Source organism: Lissotriton vulgaris, chromosome 9, assembly GCF_964263255.1.
Source record: "Lissotriton vulgaris chromosome 9, aLisVul1.2, whole genome shotgun sequence".
In the NCBI taxonomy this organism is placed as follows: Eukaryota; Metazoa; Chordata; class Amphibia; order Caudata; family Salamandridae; genus Lissotriton; species Lissotriton vulgaris.
The window spans coordinates 1,129,915,258-1,129,938,620 of record NC_141697.1 but is presented as its reverse complement, the minus strand read 5'-3'; the positions used below and the strand labels follow the sequence as shown (position 1 = coordinate 1,129,938,620).

The window sequence follows — 23,363 nt, the reverse complement described above, 5'->3', positions numbered from 1 at the left end:
ACCTCTGTGCCAATTCAGTTCCTGTATCCCTTCCCCCAACCAACTCTGTGTAACAGGTGCTTGTTTTTTCCTTTCGACAACCGGCCTGCTCCTTTCTTGGGTTGCCCTTCGGCTTTGCCATGAGGGGTGGCCACTGAGGCAATCGGTGGTAGATCAGGACCCCTCCTTCCAGCACTCAGCTCGGCGCGCGAGGCACCGAAGACATGCTCTGTGGGCCGCACAGAAGCTGGGTACGAGCACTGTGCCCTCTTGAGCATGAGGGGCGCAGCTGCCACGTAATGACGGGCAAAGCGTGGAACACGAGACACCCGCTCGTCGCCAATGTTGTGTCACACCACGATATTGGTGGCTGGCACCATGATACCTGGCCACGTGTCCCCGGCTGGAGTCTGCTCTAACTCCACCCTCGGCTCAGGGACCATTTATTCACTTAGCTCACGTGATGACAGGATGATCGAAGTGCACTCCAGCACCAGGGACCGCACATGTCAGATGAGGACCTTGCTACATTCTGGGTTGCTCCAGTTACTTCGTTTGAGCGACACAACAATACCCAAGCAGCCATTTAATTTTGATATTGTGTCTTCTCCTGGCTCCCATCTGTGGGTAATGGGTTTAGTTAGCCCTGTGATGCTGGTTTTGTGATTTTAGCTTTTGGCCCGTATATCCCTCACATTTCTCAATAGTGAAGATTAACCCTCTGAGATGTTTTTGAGCTTTTGTTCAGGGCTTCAATAGAACTATGGGATAAAAATAATAAATTAAATGTACGAACAAGTATCAAGCTTGGTGACTAGAGAGTATGTTTAATACCCTTATGTTAACCTTTTGTAAACGTTCTTTTTTTGCTAAAGCATTTCTCTCGCTTCTGCATAGTTCATTCAGCGAGTTAAGCGCCCATGTGCCTCCTGTAGTCAGTTTTGAATCCCAGCAAGGCCGATCCTCCCTTTCATCCTTTCTTGATAGATTTATGGAACTGACAGTAATTATGAAGACAGGAGTAATCTGACATTGGTCATCATGGGATCACCATGTGCATGATGCTGGTATGAAGGATTGGGTTATGGAAAAACCATTGAGGCGGGAAACTGGACCATGGGGATTATTTCCGTGTCAAAGGTGAAAATGGTTCCATGGAGATATGGTAATGAATGAGGTTCACTGGACCTCTGTGAAAACAACTGCACATCACAGTGAGGCTAAGTTGGTGGTTTCCAGCGCTTTACAAAACACCAAACAAATAAATAATAAGAGGTGCCAAATTAGGGGCTGGCGGCAGCTTGGGGGATGGGGGAGTTCAGTGTCTCAAAGATCATCGTGGATATTTTAGATGCAAAACGGACACATTTCGACTAATATTACTGTTTGTCCAATGTGCAACACAGCCCTAGTTTAAGAAACTATTTTAATACACGAATGTGTAAAAAGGTATTGTTGACAAAAAATAAAGGATTAGTGGCAAAATTAATGAATGCGGGAATTTTACACGTGCGGACCTTAGCTTTGGAGTGTTACTTCGTAAATGTATGTAAATACATACAAATATAACTAAAAAAAAACGGACTCCTTTCGATTTGATTGCTGTGTTTTAGAATGCTGCCCACATTTGGAAAACAGGAAAGGACTTGCATTTTGTTTACTGTGCATAATCCACTATTACAAGCTTTGCTGCCATCTAGTGGCTAAATGGGGCATTGCAACTATTTACTTACACTATTTCATTACAAAATAAGTAGGACATCGCATCATGCTAAGTGAACCAATACCAAGTACACTGAAAAGATAATCAAGTGAACACATGTGAAGCAAATGTTGGGAAATGGTAGTAATTATGAAACCGCTAATCACTACACAGACAAAATTCTTCTTCTTCATGCAAATGTAATGGAGTCAAACTCCACATATGGGAAATGATCCAATTCTACACATTGAGACGGATCCAATTCCCCAAATGCCTTGAATGCTCGTGACAAATGGTACACATTAAAGCACACTGAGGAATTTCCCATCCAAGGAATTCGGAGAAAAATTATTGCCGAGTGATGGTGAATTTTACTCCAAGGGTGTGAATAATTTTAATGGCAAATGGTGTTTTTCAATGATTAATGGGACAGGGACATTGGTCAAAACGGGAGAGTATTTAAATACAGCTTTAAAAAGCAGCTGTCACGGGTACCTGTGGGTTTTTAGAGTTAATATGTGGAAATGGTACATATTAAGACTTTTGAGCAAATGCATCAATCAAAAGTGGATAAGGTGGCATCTGAGTGCTCAGGTCAGGAGGCAAATATATAGACCATGCAAAGGATTTATAGTCATTCATCGATTGTTGAGACTCAATGATCATCTGATGGAAGCCTTCAGTTATTTTGGTAGAAAGGTGGTAAAATCTTGCAGAGTCAAATATTTGCCAAGAGTGTAGAGCAAGGTATTGGTTCCAGGGGAAGTAGATTTCAAGAAACCGTAATATCACATTACTTCAAATATGAACCTTTAAGGATAGTATTCTTTTCTGGGACAGTATCAAGATTCAATCGAAATGAATGCAACACCTTTGATCGGTACAGGATTAGAATTTTTCAAAGTGGCTGGTATATTTATAATGGACAGCACCATCACTTTTCAGCAGGGATAATATACCTTTCTTGGACGGTACAGAGCTTTATCAGAAGGGATTCAGTACCTCTGATGGGAAGAGGATCACCATTTCTTAGAGTGGGTGGTATGCTTATGGACAGTTCCATCATTTCCCAGCAGGGCTGCCAACATTTTCAGAATTCCTCTTCGTGCAAATTTAGTTTAGTCAAATTCCATATACTGTTACGGATCCTCATTTGAACACACCAGCCCAACCAACTAAAATTAACAGAATTTACATAACACACTTTAGCACCATATTTCTTACCTTGCTCTGAATAAACTACTGCTTTTCATTCGTAAAGCATCATGTGTTCACGGTGGTTCTTCTTAGTAAGGCTGCAATGCTTTCATTGGACAGTGCTACAATTTGTATGTAAAACCTGTTTTAACTTTGATGGGACAGGACCAACATTTCTTAGCCGAGCTGCTACACTGTTAATAGACACTAAAAGCCCTTCTCAGCAAGGCTGCCATACCTTTATTAGGGCATGACTCAAGATCTCAGCAGGGTTGCTAACAATTTAATGGACTGATCTAGTATACAAACAACAGGACTATTTTGACACTTCTTAGGGAGGTTACGTATCTTTAATGCCACAGAAGAAACAGGTCTCAGCTGGACCGGTATAGAAATAATGAGACAGCCGAAACCAACGCTTCAAAGCAGAGTGGCACCATTTTTTATGTGGCCACGATTGTTACATTTTCTATGTGCACTATCAACACCTCGCGGTATGTCTGTAGTAAATTACTGAATACTTTCAACACTTCTCAGCAAGCGTGGTTTATATTTAATGGACATTCTCAATACTTATCCTCAGTCTTTATTGAGCCAATACCTAGAGCAGGGAAGTGGTGTGACGTTATTATTGGCGTTTGCGCTACTGGAATGGCATTGCAGCACCTTTGGGTACCTAAGGGTAACTTTTCAAGTGGATCCTTCATAGAAAATTCTGTTTGTGGATATGGGCTCTCAGTAGAGTTGAAATGTACCTCTGATAATGGGTTGTGTCAACTTTAATGAGCTTAGTACAATTTCAAGGGATTTGGTTATCAGAGGGCTCTAACAAATGTCTTATGCATCCTCTCCATGGTTACATGGCCCATTATCCACAGATGCATACGTGTGGAGGGACACAGGTGCTAGCAAGTGAGTGCCATAAATGGCAATTATGTATAGACCTAATAGATCCAGTGTTCTAGGATGGAGAATGCTTGAAAGCCTTCCTGGAGCTGGGACACTCAATGCTTGATTCACAAAGTTAAAATTACAATTCTATGTAGATGTACTACTTTTCAGTATTCAGAAAATATGTACATAGTTTACAACTCTGCACTCCCTATACTTATGTGTATGGATTTCTATGCCCCGATTGCAGAGTCTCAATTTGTGGAGAACTCGTGAGATGGGTATAGGGAGTGTGGAGACATAAAGTCCTGCACACAGTTTCTGAATACCGAAAAGTAGTAAACATACACAAAAGCGTAAATTTGCCTTTGTGAATCAGGCCCACATTGTGTACATCCTGTGCTCTAGGAATGCAGGATTATGGCAAAGTTTGTGGGCAAAGACACATTGCTCGTTTTTCTGGAATCCTAGATTTAGTTCCCATTACCCACAGGGATTCAGTGGTCTTGGGTCACATGTGAATTGTGTTTGTGCCAAACTTATTGGAGACACTTTTGAACTAAACCAGGACCCAACATCTTACTAAAGTGAGATTAAATAAGTAAGACCTAATAATGCTTGCAGACTCAAAAGTGTCAGTCAGAAGATGTACTTTAAATCCGGCTACTCTTTTTCCACTTCCAAGCGTAGAAAAGTATATTGACAATTATGATGAAAAACATGATTGTCTGATAGTCACTGAATTGTGCACAAAACTGAGCCCTTATATGGAAGAGATACTACTGAATCAAGCTGATTTGGGTCTATCTCCTGACTGCACACTAACGTACATTATTGAAGCGTTGTACTTCTGTAATGTATTTTCTGCCCTGGTTGTCGAACTGATTGCTCTTAATATAGCCTGCTCTAGTGCTCATGCACAGTTTTACAATTTACGATAGTCCGTATGCTTTTGGAATTGTGAACGGTTTTGGACAAAAGGTGGTCATAGCATGTTTTCCTGAATACATTCTGCTGCACACCAATTCCGAAATAGACCACAGAGTCTTAGTTTATTGAATTCTTTGTGATGGACACCTAAAATTACAGTTGTGAAATGTGCAGCACATGAATGTGGTAGTGCCGTCACTCAAGGAAGTAATTATTACAATGCAATACTGGGTACTGCATTGCTAATTCAAGTTTTCAATAACCTGCACGTATTCTTGTGCGTGAATACATACATTGGATAGTTTGAGGAGGACCAATGTCAGGTGCGAGGAAACAAAGATTGGGAAAATGTTGGATATAAACAAGGACAGGATGGTTTCTGTAAAAACACTGATGAAACTTTTGTGTTGTCACATTCGCTGATCACGATTGGAGAGATTTCATTCATGGATTTACACATGAAGGAAGAGATGGAATGATTCATACATTTAATCTCTACTGGTTCAACCCCACTTTAGGAACAGAACAGAAGTCTTTGTCAGAGGAGTAGAGCGTGTCAGCAAAATACTGATGGAAAGAAAACTCATTAGTCATGATCCAACGGGGAAAGGGATATAGTCCTTTAGATCGCAGGACGAATTTGTGGAAATGCCACCCGATGATAATCTAACGTACATCTTAGTAGTGGTGTGCATATTTTCAGAGTGGGTTGAGGCATAACCAACATGGAGATGTAGTGCACTGAGAATTGTGATACATTAGGCATCGATTAAAATGGTGTGATCAAAATCAAGGTGGTGAAAGTGTGTGCATCTACTTCTCTGAAATGGCCAGATACACTCCTTCTGGTGTTGTTGAGAATGAGCTGTACGCCGAACAAAAAGACTGGTCTAATCTCACATACAATACTGAAGTGTAGACCAATGTGGATCACTGGTATCCTATCTGCAGGCACTCTCTGTATTACTGATGACTTGACCCTGGATTGATGCGTTTGGCTGAGACAGTGGGCTTTATCTCTCATCACGTATACCATGCTACCCCCTCTGTGCACGCAGTTGTATGTCATAAAATACAAACCGAAGAGTGGATTCTTCTAAAAAAAAAAAGCACGTGAGAAGAGGTTGTCTACACCTGGGATGAAAGGGGCTAATCAGCTTACGCGTGTCACGAACATTGTTGTAAAGGGAACAAACCTTTTTGGATTCATGTCTCACACATTCATAGTGGGGGGGGAACCAGAACAATTGTTATGTTCAGTTGTTGCGTCAGAGAGCCAGTCATGGATATAGTAAGTCAAGACAAGTGAAAGTAGTACAAAACAAAGTGAAAACGAAAGTTCAAAAGCAAACAAAGAAAAAAACACAGAAAACAGTGAAAACCAAACTTCAAAAGCTCAATTACACAAATTCAAACTCAAAGATAACAAGTTCAAATTGAAGGTGAGGTATGCAAAGAATTGTTGCACAAAATAGTTATGTTCTTGGTGATTCAAAAGTAGCTGAAAACCCTGATAAACGGCTACTGGAGAGCCTGAAGTGAGCCAAACAAGAGGTACAAACAAGGCCGGACTGGGAACCACAACCGGCCCTGGCAAAGTGCTCGGCCGTTACCCGTTTGAGGTGCCGCCAAGCTCTTTGCCTGGGCCGGTTTTCGGCCAATTTTGGTACAGGGCCGATTTTGCAGCTATGCTGCAAAAACGGCCCTGTAACAAAAACGGCCTCCAGGGGCCCAAAACCGGCCCTCACCCATGCGGCGCACCGGGGGATTGCCCGGTGCCAGCTATGGCCAGTCCGGCCCTGGGTACACACCTCCTGAGTCAGCAAACTAGGGAATATTTAACTAGAAGACATTAACTTTGAAGGTCTACACGCCGGGATGGCATCACCAGGCGCTTTATAAGTTACTTTATTATTATTATTATTATTATTATTACAATATTTTGAGGGAGATGCTAAAGATCCATCATAAATTGCAAAGAGACTGAGAATACTTTTTTCCTAAAATACAGCGAGCTGTTGAAAAATGTTTCAGACTAATTTTAGAAAAACTTTGAATTTGAAACTTTTGAAAGACTTTATTTTTGAGGTTCGGATCAAAAGAGAAAATGTCCACAAGATGAAATATTTGTTTGGCTTCAAAAGACGTTTTGGTAGTTTTAAAGGTGGCTTTTGTTATTGAACTGCTAGTATACGCATTTCCTCCTGTGGGATATCTTTCAAAGGAAACACTTCTAATGACAATAGTACTAAATATGATGAATTCGATGTTAGAAATAAATATGAAAATTATTATTTACCTACATGGTATGGATAAAAGAATTATAGAGGGATCATGAGTGCAACTGATTGTTATATTTTTACACATCTTCCAACTTCTGTTTCTGAAGATGTGACTTACAGGACATTACCTTTTTCTTATGCTCTGTCCTGTTCAGTATATTGCACAATATTAATGCACCAGAGTCCATTAGAGGAAGTTAATACAGAATGTAATGTTCCAATAGACGAGTTGCCTGCTATTCCAAATCTTGGGAGGAATTGCATGTATGCCAGTTCCTATAAAGTTTCACATTGCCAATATAAAAAGAACTAATATGAAGACGGTTTATTTTGATGATATAGTTGTGTGCAAACTAACTGAAGTATAACATTGTTTTATTGATATTCACAAACAAAATGTAAACTTGAGGTTTCTGGAGAGTTGAGAAGTAATTCTTAAGAAGAAGCTTTTATTACAAAGTCACAAATACATCCTAGTCTTAGGATTTGGAAATATGGAGAGGGGCATAAGTGTATGTCGCATGATAAGGAACATGGTAAAGTCAAAGTACAAAATAATAGATATACAGATACTAGTTATGTGAATAGGCATTACTTTTTATTTGCTAATCCTATTTTTAGAAGAGTTTATCACATGTGCTAATATCAAATTTCCAATGGGTGCTTGTTATTTAGCATTAGTGTTTCCTAAAATCTATCACGTGAATAGTGTAAAAGATATTCGCTATAGTAGAGTGCAGTGTGATAGTGTAGGGCAAAAGATTCTGGATGCTTTTTCTGCCTTGTCTTCTTTTTGGTTGGCTTTGAATGATATCAAGATAAGAAGGCAATCTAATTAAATAGAACGTTTAGCAAATATCACGGAAGGCGCTTAGCCCTAGTATTAATAAAGGGATGCTCCCATTTAGGAGCATGGCACTTCAGAAAAGATTGGCTTTAGATATGCTTTTAGCAAAAGAGGGAAGTGTTGAACAAGTTACTTACCTTCAGTAACGCCTTATCTGGTCGGGACCATATCTTGCCACAGATTCCTTACCTTTGAATTTCCCCAGGTATCAGACTGGATCCAGAAGATGTTTCGTGAGCAGTACCCTGTGTGCTGCTAGGTGGCGTCGGTCGGCTCTGTGTAACAGCGACCGTGCTGGAAGTGATGTCCACGTCACCTATGTGGGTGCCACCTCAGCGTACTGACATCAGTTACTTTTCACAACTTTCCATGCCAGATGTGAGGATCCATGAAGAGCACTGCTACTGCTATGTCCAAATTGGCCCCTAAAAGCAATAAGCCCTGACCCGTAGATCTTGATGCAGAGGACGCATCCAGAGGTGGTCTGTTTCTGCACCGTACAACCTTTCTTCGCACCAACATATCCCACAAAGAGAGGACAACTGTGCAAAGGCTTGAAACCACAGCGCACATCAGGTATGTGAAAACCAAGTTAAGGTTCCACTTAGGCATAATGAAAGGGGAAGGTTCAAGACTTTTCAAAAACCTATTTACAATAGGGGACGTAAAACAGGAGGGTTGGTCTGGCAGCTGCAAAAAAGGCAAAAAGAGCAGAAAGATAGCCCTTGAGAGTGCCCAGAGCAGGTCCCTTCAGGCCAAGGGGAAAGAATGAATAGAAGTACCTCAGAAAGGTGATCGGTTTGTTTAGATGAACACCATGCCACAAATGTATGCCAACTGCAGGGGTATACCGTGTTGGTGGACTGACGCCTGGCTGCAAGAATAATGTTACAGACTTTGGTAGGAAGGTAGAAAGCTGTAAACTGCTGCCACTCAATCTCCACGCAAGAAGGCGGAGATTGAACAGGTTCGGGTTGAAGACCCTCCCCTGCTGCTGCGACAGAAGATCATCGCGAAGGTGCAGTCTGATCGGAGAATCAACACTATGTTGAGAAGCTCGGGATACCAAACTCTCCATGTCCAGGCCGGAGTCTTAAGAATGACTTTGGCCTGGTCTTTCCTGATCTTATTGAGAACTCTGGGCAGGAGTGGCATTGGCAGAAAGGTACACTGGAGGCCAGAGCTCCACTCGCGATGAAATGCGTATCCGAGCGAGAGCGGGCAAAACTGATGACACTGTGCGTTCTCAGAGGAGTTGAACATATCTAACCAAGGCTCTCCCCAATGGTGAAAGAGACCTTGGGCCACCAGTGGAGATGCCATTTGTGATCCAGTAGGCATTAACGGCTGTTAGTCGGCCCTGGTGTTAAGTGAACCTGCCAAGTGTTGAACATCCAGGGATATACCCTGTTGTTGCAGTACCACATGGCGGCGGTGTCCGTGAACATCTGCTCTAGCCTTCCCTTGATGGAGGGCAAAAAGACTTTCAATGCCAGTCGGACTGCACGGAGCTCCAGCATGTTGATGTGGAGTCTGGATTTCACTGGAGATCAGAGTCCTCTCCCAGGTGGCCGCCGCAACCCAGGACTGATGCATCAGTCACAACTGTGAGATCTGGTTGGGGAAGGGAGAAGGGTGTACCTCTGACCCAATCGCAGTTCATTAGCCACCCCTGCAGGTCCTTTGCAGCTCCCTCCAAGATCTGAAACATGTTGGAGCGATTCCCATGATGCTGCGCCCACTGGAACTTCAAGTCCCACTGTAGAGCCTGCATAGGCCTGCAGCCTCAGAGTCCATCTCACCGAAACCCAGGACGGAGGCTGACACATCGGTGTCCAGACAGTTCCAATGAAACTGATAAGAGGGAGTCAGGTGTGGCTTCGGCATATTGACAGTGACCCCCAGCGAGTGCAGGAGGTTCGCCATAGCCCGGAGGTAGGAGATGACAGCCTGGGGCCCATGAGGGGCATGTCGATGAAGGAAGCCTGGACATCCCCGCCTGACGTTCTCAGACTGGCGTGGTGTCTGAGGGCCACTGTCGATGAAACCACTCTGCCCAGCAAGTCGGTTGTGTTCAAACCACAGCATATAGTGAACTTTGCTGCATCTCTCACATCTGTGACTGCTTGGGTGAAAATGGCCTGGACCTCCTCCGGGACCTGTGGCAGCCGCAGCACTTTAGCAACCGTTTCCCACAGCATGTGGGAGTAATGGACCAAAAAGCATACAGTGTTCATTGACCACAATGCAAGGCTGAGCTGTCCAGCCTCTTGGATTCCCTGTCCGTGGGAGCGCAGGGAACGCACCATCAGACTTGGAAGCTTGGACCATCAAGCTCTCCAGTGTAGGGTACTAGCTGAGGAAATTTGGATCCCCTGGAGAGGGGCGTCAGACAATCGTCCTATTTACAGGAGTCCCTGTACCGGGTTTGGATCAGGTCCGCAGAAGGACGTCAGTGAGGGTTTTGTTGAATGGGAGTAGTGGTTCATAGGAAAAGACTCCTGGTTGCAGCACCTCTGTCAAGATTTTGGTCTAAAGGACCTCAGCCATCCTCTGCACCGCCATTGCATATGTAGCTCTCTCTTTCATAGCCATGGTAGGGGGAGAAAGCATGGCATTATCTGGAGACGCATCCATTCCGATGGCATCACCCAGTGAATCATACCAGTCCATATCCTTATCAGAAGGCTGGTATTCTAAAGGGTCCAGCAACCCCTCCCATTCCTCTCTGAGGCTTAACCCTTCAGAATAGGACTCAGGTTCTGACCTAGGACACAGGGGTGTTGGCAGCACCGGAATCGGAGTTGGTCGATGCAGCTCCGGCTCCTCCCCAGATTCGGGGATCACAATGGAGCTTGCGCCGGTGGTTGGTGAAGGGGTCAGCGCCTGAGAAGGTCGGAATGGCACGACCGGCGCCAGTCTGGATCCTTGAGGGCCCATCGGAGCCAGAGCTGCTGCAGTGGAACTAGAGAGGGCCCCCTCTGATCCAGAGGGGCCCAAAGGTGTACCAGAGGGGTTGGGCTGCTCAAATATGAGACGACAGGCCTCATAAAAACTTCAGTTTGAGATGGAGTCGCTCAGGCTCATGGAAAACGAGGGAGGCTCGAAGTCAGCTCAGGCACAGGTCTAGAGGAACCAGGCATCGAATGCCGATGTTCCATTCTCGCGTCGGCCTTATGTTTTTTGTGCCTCTTACCTGAATGCCCCGACGATTTCGAGTGGGACGAAGAGGACTTCAGACTCCTGGAACAGTCCCAGGACCTTTCACTTAACTGAGACTGTGACTTCCGTGGCATCGCATGCCAGGCTGCTAGCAGTTTCAGGGACCAGTATCTCAAAGCTTTCGGCGCCATGGCCTGGCAACCAGAGCATGATTTGTAATCGTGGTCGCGCTCCACACACCACAAACGAGGTGTGGGTCTGTCACCGACAAGTCGCGGTGACAGATGCTACTGGATTTGAAACTAATTTTCCTTGATGACATCCTCAACACACCAGGAGGAAAAAGCCTAAAAGAAATGTCGACAAAAGGTTGCTAAAGTCCTGTAAAAAATGGGGAACAGGGTAGCTCTTCTCTCTGATCAGTGCTGGCTGGCGCAGAAAGAAAAGAACTAATGACACCGCGCCGAGGTGAAGCCTATATACGTGATGCGGATGTCACTGCCGGCACAGACGCCGCTGACCGACAGCACCTACCAGTGTACAGGGGTACTGCTAACAAAAAATCTTCCCGATCCAGTCTGACGCCTACAGCAATTCAATGGTATGGAATCTGCAGCTAGAAGTCTATCAGATTGTAAGGTGATTTCAAATTAATGTTTTACATCTGCCAGATAATTCTCAAAATATGAATAGGTATGTATCAAGAATATAACTAATTTTGCATGAGGAGTTCACCCATTAGTAGTACCTGGAACTGAGAATGAATTGGTTCATGGTTAGGATGTTATGGTAAAAGGGTGTTTAAAGTAGTGGTTACCTTAATTAGTGTAGTGTTGTTAGTTGCTTTTGATGTTTATCTAACCTTTACACTTTGTGGAGTTACTTTTAGCATGTGTTTGAAAACAAAGTGCACAATCAATAAACGAAATGATGAAACTAAGTTTATGACCTGTCTCTTGTACTTGACAAAAGCATCTCTTGGCCCAGAAGTGGAAGACTGCATATACCCCTATGCAGGAACAATGGAATAGGTATGTTACATAAATGGGTGGAAGCAGAAGGCTACACAATAGTAAACTAACAGAGGCTATGACATGACCATACTCAAATAACTAGATGGGATACAATAATACTGAACTTACCTGAAAAAAGAGAATGAGAAACACCTTTTATCTCCACGCTCAGCCAGTTTGTGGAGACCCGGTGCCAGTGAGCCATTAGCACAGGGAGAAATTAATAAATGGTTGATCCGATAGGGCCATGTAATTCCTTGGTCTCACTCCTCATCTTCCACTATGAAGTCAATACCTCACTTCATTTGTGGGTCGGAGTATCTCTAAGGGCCTCATGTTTTACCCCAGGTGGTAGCCACTCTCTATATGACCCATGACTAAGTACGGCAATATATTAATTTATACCTGTTAAAAGTTGGTAGTCATCCTGTTTCTTTAATTTTACCCCAGGTTGCTCTGAATGTCGTCAGCCATCTTTCTTTTCTCTCTTTTTTCCACTGCATTTGTTCTGTTCGAAGCTTTACGATACGTTGTTGTTGTGGTGGTGCTATGTTCCGGACATCAGCAGCCGATTCTTGCATGTACATTCTGTACTGCATTACAATTTCACTTTACTTAACTTGCACATATTATAGGAATGAAATAACAAATATAATTAACAGCCAATTACCTGAAAAGGAATTTAATCGGCTACTTGCAATTCAGGGCTCATATTTTTTCTCTATTTCCGCTGAAAGTTCAGTGAGCATAGGATATTAAAATATAAAACATCCTTAAATATGAAAAAAAGAATAAGAGAAAAACATTTGAGAAATATATGCCCAGTAAATAGTAAAAAGGGTATGGTTATATCTTGGAAAATGGTCCCTGGGTAATGGATTTGTTATAATCCGCACATAAGATTAAAATAGACAGGAAATACTTTCTCACTGCTGACACAGGTTTAAGAGAATACTTTGATCACTTGAGGATGATTATCATGGAGAATTTTGAAGAAAACAGAAATTGGTAGACTTGTAAACGGGCTATGTTGTCAGGCAATGCTTGTCTGAAATGTAGACTAAAACACTGCAGCCGAAAAGTGAATACCGGTCCAGAGATAAGGGGGGGGGGGGGAGTAAAGGGACATTATGCAATACATACAGTTTGTGTTTGTACATAGACTGTATCTGCAAGAAGGGCATATTGAGGGAAAATAACCCACTGAGTCAGCGCAAGAATACAATCCGAGACCTTAGAACTTCCTAGATAATATGCTTTTTAACATAAGAAGGCAAGCATAAAGGAAGATAGGAGACAATCACCTTGATCCATCACAATAACAGAATAACACTTTTCCAAGACTTGGCCCTAACAACACTATAAAAGAGGGAAATGTTTAAACAGAATTTCATATTTCAGGTTGATGAGATATAGTTGGTGCAATGCATTGTTTACAAAAGTTTTTAAGTTTGAAGACCTTTACAACAACATTGTCGACCTAGCAAAGAGCCTCAAATAATCAAGCCCTCACTGTGAAGGAACATCTAAAGGATGACTTCACTGGCCCTATTCTCCTCTCCTTAAATGGGGCAGCCAGAAATCAAGGAGTTTTTGATTACAAGAACAGGAAGGGGATTGGGAGTGGTTGATATGGGAGATGGTCAAAGCTACACCACAGAAAATATTTACTTATCATTGTTCACAAATATTTTCAGGCAGCAAACAGGATCTGGAAACCTTTTTTCTCTAGCAATAGTTCTCCAGCATCGACAGTTGAAGGCAAGCCACTGTGGCTGGGACAACACTGGAAGTGCACATAACGGTCTATGTACGGCACAAACTGGATCTGGTTTGTATATCTGTATTTCAACTCAGTGTATGTTTTCCCTTTTTTCTCCCAGACAAAGCAGATTTCTTTCACAATAGTATGCTTCGGCCTTCAATCCTAATCTTCACGTCTTCATCTTCATGCATGGAGATTAGGTGGTGCCAGTTAGAGGCTTCATCTGGACAAGCCCATAAACTGAAAACTAAGTCTGTCTATGTGGGTCACTGGGACAAGTTTGTCTGTTGGCCCCAGGCTAATACCTTAGACCATTTCAAGGCTTGGCCATATGAAGTCCTTCACCTTGCGCTTCTGTAGAGCCTGTCAGAGAGTGCAGACCCTATGGTGCCAAGCGATATGCCTGAACGACTGTAAAGAGCTTCTGCTAGGCAGTCAGTATTGATTCCATTAGAGCTTCGTTGAAAGGTAGAAGCGGATCCAGATCCACTGGATACAACTACAGAATATCCAGTAGAATGCTGGATTTGGGGTCAGAAGGTGGCAGGTGCAAATCAAGCTCCTCAGCTGCTTTATGGTAAAAGGGTGTGAATGGAACAAACTTTTAAGAAGCATAGAGAAAACCTCCCTTATGGGATGCATCAAGGTTAATGGCTTCTGAAGGTCTGAGCAAAGCCCAGCATCTATATCATAAGGGTGGAGGAGGTTATCAGCCTCTGAAACATCTTTCTCTATGTACTTCAAAGTGGAAGAGTGAACTTTGGGGTCAAAGATGGGATGAGCAAGAGGCCGATTCTGAAATGAAGCTTCTACCTTCTCCAAAGCAACCTGAATGAACAGGAACAAACTGAGCAAATAAGAAGAGCTCCTGAACTGGGTAGATATTGTGGGGAAAACCAGGAACTGACACCAGCATGTATATAGGCTAGCTAGTGTTGTCACTACCTGAACAGGCACATCCGTGACTTGAGGCAGAACCAAACTCAGCAATGAAGAAGAGCTCCGGATTTGTGCAAGTATGGTGGGGAAACCAAGAACTGATGCCAGTATGTGGGGCGGTGATGTATATAGACTAGTTATGTCACTTCCTGGCACATGTGCTATAGGAGTCACGTAGAGTGATATTGAGACATATAGAGAGCTATTTCTATAGGAAATGTTTCTCGATTGAAACTGATCCCTGGAAATATTCATAAGGTGAGGATAATGTAGGAAGACGTACCCATCAAACAAGGTTTTACATGGCAATTAATGATATAGATGATATAGACTGGAGAACTATAAGAACCAAACAATACTTTCTGGCTAGCATTAAACGAGGACTTATCTAAAAGGAGATGGATCATAGCAATTGGAGCTACCAGGTAACAAAGGGGACAGGAATGAGGTTTAAAAAGATGCAGCTGTTTGCCTTGGAAAATACACATACGCTTTAGGGAGGTGAACAATGTGCAACCTGGAACATGGGGGAAAATGCCCTTACTCTGGAGTCATAATGTTTATAATGCATGTAGGCATGAGAAAAGAGGGTAAATTAGTGGGTAAAGGAAAAAGGTTTTACTAGTTGCGGTTGCTTTGTCCTGCGGGTGGATAATGTTAAAGGGGAATCAGTAGGCGATGGGAGTGAGAGAGTGGTCTCCTTGTTATCTTAATTCACACTATGCAAGTTAATATTTCAAAACAATGACGTTGATTGTGTAGCGGTGAAACTCAACAAGTGAGAGGATGAGGATACACACAATGTTAAGGAAATCCAACATGGATCGAGTGCTGCTACAAGGGACTCACCTTTTACAAATTGATACTCAAAGGATGAGTTCATGGCGGCTCTCCTCACCACAAATATAAGCTGCAGCTAAATTTAAAACAAATAGTAAAAAGAACCTGAATCATAGAAATGCACTTGTCCATCTGAGAAATGCTCACTAATAAAGATGGCAGAGTTATGTGATAGTAAAAAGTACTCATAACACCGACATGCTCCCCATGATCTACATGTAGGCCCCCCAATCATTGTTCAAAGGAATTCTTCTCCAAACGTTTGTGCAGCCATTCAGGATCTTGGGAGTGTACACTACTTCTGGGAGGGAACTTCAATCAAACTACAAACACGGTAGACACAAGGTCAGTGGGTATGGCCGCACACAAAAGAATTGCCTGATACAAGTCCCAGGACACATTGCGTAGGTAGGGCTATTGGAGCATTTAGAGATTGCAACACACAAAGGTAAGAGGGACTACACTTTTTACCATCAGACTTTCCTATAACTGGTGTTAACTAGCTAACACATTGATCATTATTCTGAATCTGGAATACAAGTCATGCAGGAATAACACTTCTGATTTCTTACCTCTGTGAACATTGTGGCAGGAACAAATGCTGAAATGTGGAATGGGGATAAGGACCTGGAATAAGGGAAAATATGTGGGAATCTGTGTGCAAACATAGTTTCCATGGTTATTCCCCACTCCAAGACCTCAAGGATGTAATGGTGTAGCAAAAAGGCACCTGAGATTTATCACACACCATGGCATGAGGAACTCAAGAACTATGGAACAAAGTCCCAGAAGGGGCCCCCATCCCTGACATAGCCTATTTTTTATAAATGTCTTGCGACAAGGCACTTTGAAGGGCCATCCAGAATGGACGGCCTACACAACTAATCCTAACACCTAACATGGTTTTAGCTAGACTCTGGAAACAATCTGAGCTGCCAGCTCAAATAATGCTCTTCCTTAAAAAATGAGATGCAAGGCTGATCCAGAGAATCACAGCTCATCTAAATAAATAAGTAAAACATCTTTTCTTCATACAACCGCTAGTCTTTAATATGGCTAAATAAAATAGGAAGGTAAGCATACTCTAATATGTAGGGTTCTCCACATCTTTGACTAGGCTAATTTTACAATGAACTAATCAAGGGGAATCTGAAAAAGTAAAGAAATGCTGCATCTAGTAGGATGCGACTGGATGTTTACTTGTGGGAGGGCCAGGAATCTAGAGACTAAGAGTCCCTTAGGAGAGGGTTTGAAATTAACAGTATCTATTTTTGTATAACTGACCAATATTGGATAGGATAATAGGTATCCATAGTTTTGTAAGTGGATGGAAATTTACCTGATAATTAAACTGACTACGTAGTCAAAGTTTTGAAAACTAAATTACTTTGAAAGGGCATGAGGCCCAGATAGTTTCTGGGGTTCGTTATGAGCCTGGGAATCGGGGTGCCACTTTTCTGCCAATTTAGAGGTTGTGGGAGGGGTGGACTCACTAGCCAATGAGACTACAAATCCCATGGGGCATAACTGTCACAATCCAGTCTATTTGTATTTGAGGAATTAACAAAAAAGACGTTTACATTTAGAAATTGATGGTATAAAACAATGTGTCTCAATATTATAAACGTAGATTTTCTTAATTATTCTAAGGGTATTTTAGATCCTTTCATGAATTCAGAATTGTATCCAGTTGTTTAAAATGTACACATTTTTAATTTCATCTAACAGGCTTCAAGCCCATTTCATTAAAATAAAGCATGCCTAACTCCTTAAACAATGAGAAATTTAGCACCCGTTATCCAAGTGATGATATATCATGAAGTGATTTAATTTGAACTCTATTGTTTGGAAGCATAGTAAAAGTGGTTAGTAAATTCATTAGAAAGAAAACTAGTTCACACTTTTCTATTTTGATTTAAGGTGGAAGTCAGTAACAAAATGTTTGCTTTTTAAATTAGAACCTAAGTGGCCTTGGCAGACCCTTTTGTTTTATGGACCTGAGAAGAAACAAATACATTTAAAAACCACAAGATCTTCCCTCTGGGTTCTGTAAAATGGCTAACCCGGGGAACTTAAAAGACAACACTTCAAGATATTCTGTTGCTGTATTGACTGTTTTAATTAAGCAAATTGCCTGTATGAGTGTAAATTCCAGTTATGCCACTTATATACTAATTCATGATTTTAAATTGTCCCATATCTTATATGTTTTTCACAGAATCTTGGTCAATCATAAAATGACCACCATGTATGAGTGATTGAAATGCTGGAAATACAATGTCAATATTAAGTAAGGTTAACATCATGTTTCTTGCAATTTATTATTTGAGTGCTGCAAATAGATTTATACAGTCTAATTTATAAATCTGAAACTGAGCTGTACAACACAATGCATAATTTTTAACAAAGTCTGCACAATGTGTCTAAATCTGCTGCAGAAATTGAGATGCCCCATCATTCCAGGGATCTTGGTCATATATTGTAAAATTAATGGCTATGGTACACAAATTTGAATATACATTCAAGATTTAAGTCTTCAAACCGCCCAATACATGGCACATACCTTCATTCCTACCAGCACAAATGCCTAGATGCATCAAACTGAATTGCATTTGCAAACGGTGCGAATCACATTTTTCGGCCGTTTGCGAATGCAATTCACTAATTTGGAATGCATCATGCATTTCGCAATTTAAGGAATCGCAACCATGTTGAGATTTCTAAAATTGCGATTGCATTTGAGAAATCGCAATTTGAGATTACTTAAATGCTATGCATGATTATTTTAAAATTGCGAATTCGCAATTTGGAATGGGTAAAATAGCATGAAGTTGAACTTCATGCTAAATTACTGAAAACTTTCAAATATGCAGAAATTGCATTTTTGAAAGTTTAAATTTACACACACACATGCCCCAAGGGCATGTGTGTGTAAATGGATCTTAAAGTTAAGTTTCAGGGGTGCAGGGAGGGGTTCTTTGGACCCCCCCCCGCACCTTTGAAATTGCCTTCACATTTTGCGATTCGCAAAATGGAATTTGCAAAATGTGATTGCCTTCCCATTCATTCCTATGGGCCTTTTGGCCCATAGGAATGAATGGGAAGGGTTTCCTTAATTGCAATTTGCAAATTGTGAATCGCAATTAAGGAAAAATACAGAATCGCTAAAACAATTACGACATTTTCATGCATTGCCGTTTGCGATTTCTAAATTGCGATTCCTAATTTTCGTAATTTAGAAATCGCAAATGGAAACAATGATGCATCTACCCACATGTAACAGCGTACTGGAGAAGAATATGCTCTCTCACCTAAATGTATTATTCACACCATTAAGGTATCTGAATGCGAATGAACAGTCCCCTACAAAGACGTTATATGCGTCATCAGACCTGTTGTGTATGTCACTCTTCTGAAAGATGAGCGATGCCATTTGAAAAGTCAACAGAAGGTAAAGGTACTAAATAAAGCTTATGTGGCTTGTTACCTTTCACACTGTCCAATACCTTACCTGATGATTTTAAATACCATTGAAGAGTTTATTAAACATATCAGATGTCTTCAAATTTCCAAACTCATCTCTGGACTATGGGTAGATGTTACATTCCTAGATCTGTCAATCTCACAAGTACAGGCTTGCACTACGAGCATCAAAGCTTATCTTGAGAAGCTCTTTGATAATTCTTTTTCTTGTGCAGGCACAGACTTATGTGAAAGCTCCAAGGCAAATAATAGAGAATATGAATTGTCTTTAATTTTTTTATTGAATTTGACAAAGTCAGTACCTTTACACAGCCAAACCTTTTCCCAACACAATTTTGTATTAATCTGCAATTAATACCTTTCTCTCTTTGTGCCTCATAACGCTGTCAATTTTGAATTGATAATTGTCAGTTTATATCATTTTAAGGGCATTCGCTGCTTACTTTCTGTGTAAAGGTTACTTTGCAAGAGTACATGCATATGACATTAAATGGAGACCAATTCGCCACTAAAAGTAATGCACATAAAACTTAATACAGTACTTTTTTTTAAACATCATTTCAAATAAATACCCACGTACAGATGAAATACATGTTTATGTAACAATATTTCTTATGAATCAATACTGCAACAGAAAATAAAAATATAAAAGTTCCCACACTAGGAAGTATAATGTGCTTCTTCCAGCAAACAGAAATCTTTAATTCCCATAAACATGAACAATAATACAATTTGCAACTTTTCTTTTTACAAAAAAAAGTATATTTTTGCGAAGTACCAATTGAATCACTCCTAGCTTCAACAAACAACACCAGAACAATTAGGCACAGCTTGTTGATGCTCAATTCTGTTTCTGTTTCCTGAAATAACAAACATTAGGTATAACATGCAAGAGAAGATATTGTCTTATTTTTCACATTTGCCAACAATACTATGGTTAATCTGTGACCGCCACCGTACAAAGCTAATATCAATATTAATATTGCCAATACAACTTCTGTACTGCAACCACAAATGTGTTAATACGTCTTGCGTTTGTTCGTTACAAGTCCAAAGCTATTCGATTTGGTTCCCAACATGTTTTCATTGTTTCTTTGAACCTTGAATCTGCAATGATCTGCAGTTAAAGTATCATTGACCAACAGAATTGTTTACAATTTCTTGAATATATATCTATATCTATATATTAAGACTATCCCATTAAAAATGTGCTAAAGGGGAGTTCTCTTTGCACTTATTGCTCCTCACTGATTTATTTTCATCAAGTTCCAAAACAGCTTTTTCATTTATCATAAACTAAGCTATTCTGGATTACTCCCGTCAAATTATTAAAGGCACTACTGGCAATAATTAAGAACAAAAAAGGTGCAGAAATAGACCACCCTATGATTGACAACTTCAGAATTTTCCTTTTCTAAATGCACCACAATTTGGCACAGCAAACAAAGAAATAATGAAACAATTCCAATTTGGAATTTAACTTTTTCAGTTGTACAAAATTCTGTTAATCAATAATGCTTTGTAATTTCCTAAAACCCAGGAATTCTGGCATTTGTAGGTAATACTACGTAGTGAATATTTTTTCAAGTGCCCGTTATTGTTTAAACCAGAGCAAAGTCAAGTTTTCTTCTTGTTACATTGAACTATTCCTAAGAATAATAATACATTATGAAAAACCCCAGAATTTGAATACCCTGGATTTCTTAATGAACATGGCAGTTAAAATCAGTAATATTAAACATAAAACTTAACATTGTGTGATGAAAACAAAAAATATATATAGCTGCTGAAGCACAGCATATGTATGTTCTTAGCAGAGCCCTGGGTTGTGTTTATTCATGTCAGAAACACAGACCAAAGCAAAAAAAAAAAAAGGTATTTGGCCTGCTGATACTGAAACCAACAAGCACAAACACTGCTCCCAAAATGGAGACCATTAGCACAAAATCACTGCATTTTATAAAACATTTCTACATAAAGATTTATAGAAGCCAACATAAAATATCAAAATATCAAAAGTGCACAGGTTTAATGATCAGATAAAAAAAACAATGAATATCTGAAATAAAATAAGAAAATCCCTTCCCACTTTCCCATTTGAGTGTTCATAGTGGATCAGAAACAAACACTGATAACTACAATTGAAGTAGGTTTCTTCAGCACTTGCAAAGTTTCTTCCTGAAGCAGCACTTATTGGCAAAGCCTTGTTTTCGAAATATGAAAAAATACGTTTTTTGAAGTAGTGGTAGGTTATACATGGCAAAGGCTGTAAATTTTGCGTATTTTAGTGGTTTCCACGCTTATGTGGGACATACTACCACTATATATCTTAAACTGGATGGGATAATAAACAAAGCTGCAAAGCAACTCAACGTACGTGATGGATAGTCCACGTCCAGGAACTAATCTACAGCTGAAAAATGGAAAATAAAATGTAATTAGAAAACAAATGATCATTATTCTCTGTCTTACAAAGTCATAATTTCAAGACCGATTTAGCAGGAAAAGCTCCATTGCAGCTTAGAAATCAGGCAACTGTTAGTTTCCAAAAGTAGATCAGAGATCTGTTCAAGCCTGTTTGCACAATGCAAGCATAAACCAAAAGTTTGCAATAGCATTACCAGTAAGTGGCAGGTGCAGGAAGGAAAAACTCTTTACAAGTACTGAACAAAGCTTTGCTAGTCAAGATTGAGAGGTGATGACAGGTATTTAAAAGAGAAAATCAGTGAAGCTTTAGGTTCTCCAGAGACATGCAGGTCAGTATATCATGCAGACAGACACAGACAGCAGATATCATTTCTAGAGGAGGATCCGCTTGCAGAGGTAGCTGATGGCGTAAAAAAAGATGTCCATGCTGTAATCCAAATTTTGCCAGTAAAAGATTGGCAAACCACCATGCAGTGGAAGCACATGCATGGCAGTTCAAGAAAGCCCCAAATCACTTTCACGTATGACAATTAAGAGAATGTGAAGATAAAAATAAAAAAAATCAACATTTTGAAACATTATTCTCGTCCTAATTTACATTGCTATATAGTAACTCAATACAGATTTTCTAATAACATGTTCATCTAATTAGGTTAATTTTCTTTAGAGATAGTAAAGTATTATGTGAGAGATGGTAGTATACAAAGGGTTTGCTATATCGTGTGGTTAGGCTTACAGCAATCTTATAGTAACCACCGCTATACACCACTAAGATTTGCCAAAACTCTGGGAGAATTTATGAGTGGCCAATAAATGCACCTCTTTCTATGATGTTTCCCGAGTCAGTATTTGAAAACATCACTCCAGGTAAAGAATTGTGTGAATGTTACCATTAGCTTCTTAAATTGGAGCAACAATTTAGCAATTCATTGTGTAAAAAAAATGTGTTACGACTGCAATTTGACAAATTGTACCTCTCTAACAAGGAATTCATCAATTGCCTGCAATGTGTCTAGAAGAATAATGAAGGCTTTCTTTGAAGGATTGTGCATCAACAAGAGAAAAAAGGTTGAAACAACTGTTAAAAGGAGTTAAACTTCTAACACTGTTAACCCTTCTTTATAGTAACATTAAAGCTCAAGCTTCAGGAGAATAGAGTATTGACCATAAGTGAAGCAGTAATCGATACACTCGGATCTGCTTTTCCAACTGCATTGTTTAGGCTTATTTTCAACTTTGAGAAAAACTCATAATAAGAATGCCTGATGGTTGCTGGTATTCAGATTAAGCGTTAGAATGGACCTAGACAATCCATTCTGTTTTTTTTTTTTTATAGCAAACACGTCAAGAAAGAAAATGTAACTATTTACCCTAAATTTATGTAATTTATGCGTTTACCTTGACAAACGCATTTAAAATAATTTGCAATGTCTTACAGTCCCAATTAAATTTGGTTTACTCTTGCTGGAATTAGCATTGCAGAGCATCCAAGCGACTAAATCACAGAAAAAGCAAGAGCTGTGTGTGCTCTATCACTGCCTGATGTCGTTGTGACTTCTCCTATCCACTTTCAGGCAGAGCGGTGAGATTCAAAGATCAAGCTGCTGACAAACTACCAGTTACAGCGAAGACGGGAGGCACCCACAGTGGGATTATTAGAATGGCTTTTGAAAAACATTGTCACTATTCGCAGATGAAACAGCGCTATCTTGCATCCATTTGATTCATACTATAAGCATATAAAATTACTTTGAGTATAAAACAAGCAGGGCTTTACATTAAAATATAGTTTGGTTTTAGGCACTTTAAAGTCACAGTTATGAAAAAATGTGCCTTATTGTGCTCAAAATGTCTTTTCCACAATTTGTAAAGCAACATTTTTTTTAACCAAATCGCCTTTCCACAT

General features: G+C 40.5%; 1 protein-coding gene across 1 annotated transcript in view; it reads right to left on the bottom strand.

Annotated features, from left to right (window-relative positions):
- Nucleotides 1–19,292: 19,292 nt before the first annotated feature.
- The window catches only part of BICD2 (BICD cargo adaptor 2), a 306,023-nt gene continuing 301,952 nt past the window's right edge, over nt 19,293–23,363 (bottom strand). Inside the window, exon 8 of the mRNA XM_086939156.1 lies at nt 19,293–21,443. Coding sequence (XP_086795282.1) covers nt 21,438–21,443 — 6 coding nt within the window. The 3' untranslated portion in view covers nt 19,293–21,437. The remainder of the gene's footprint in view (nt 21,444–23,363) is intronic.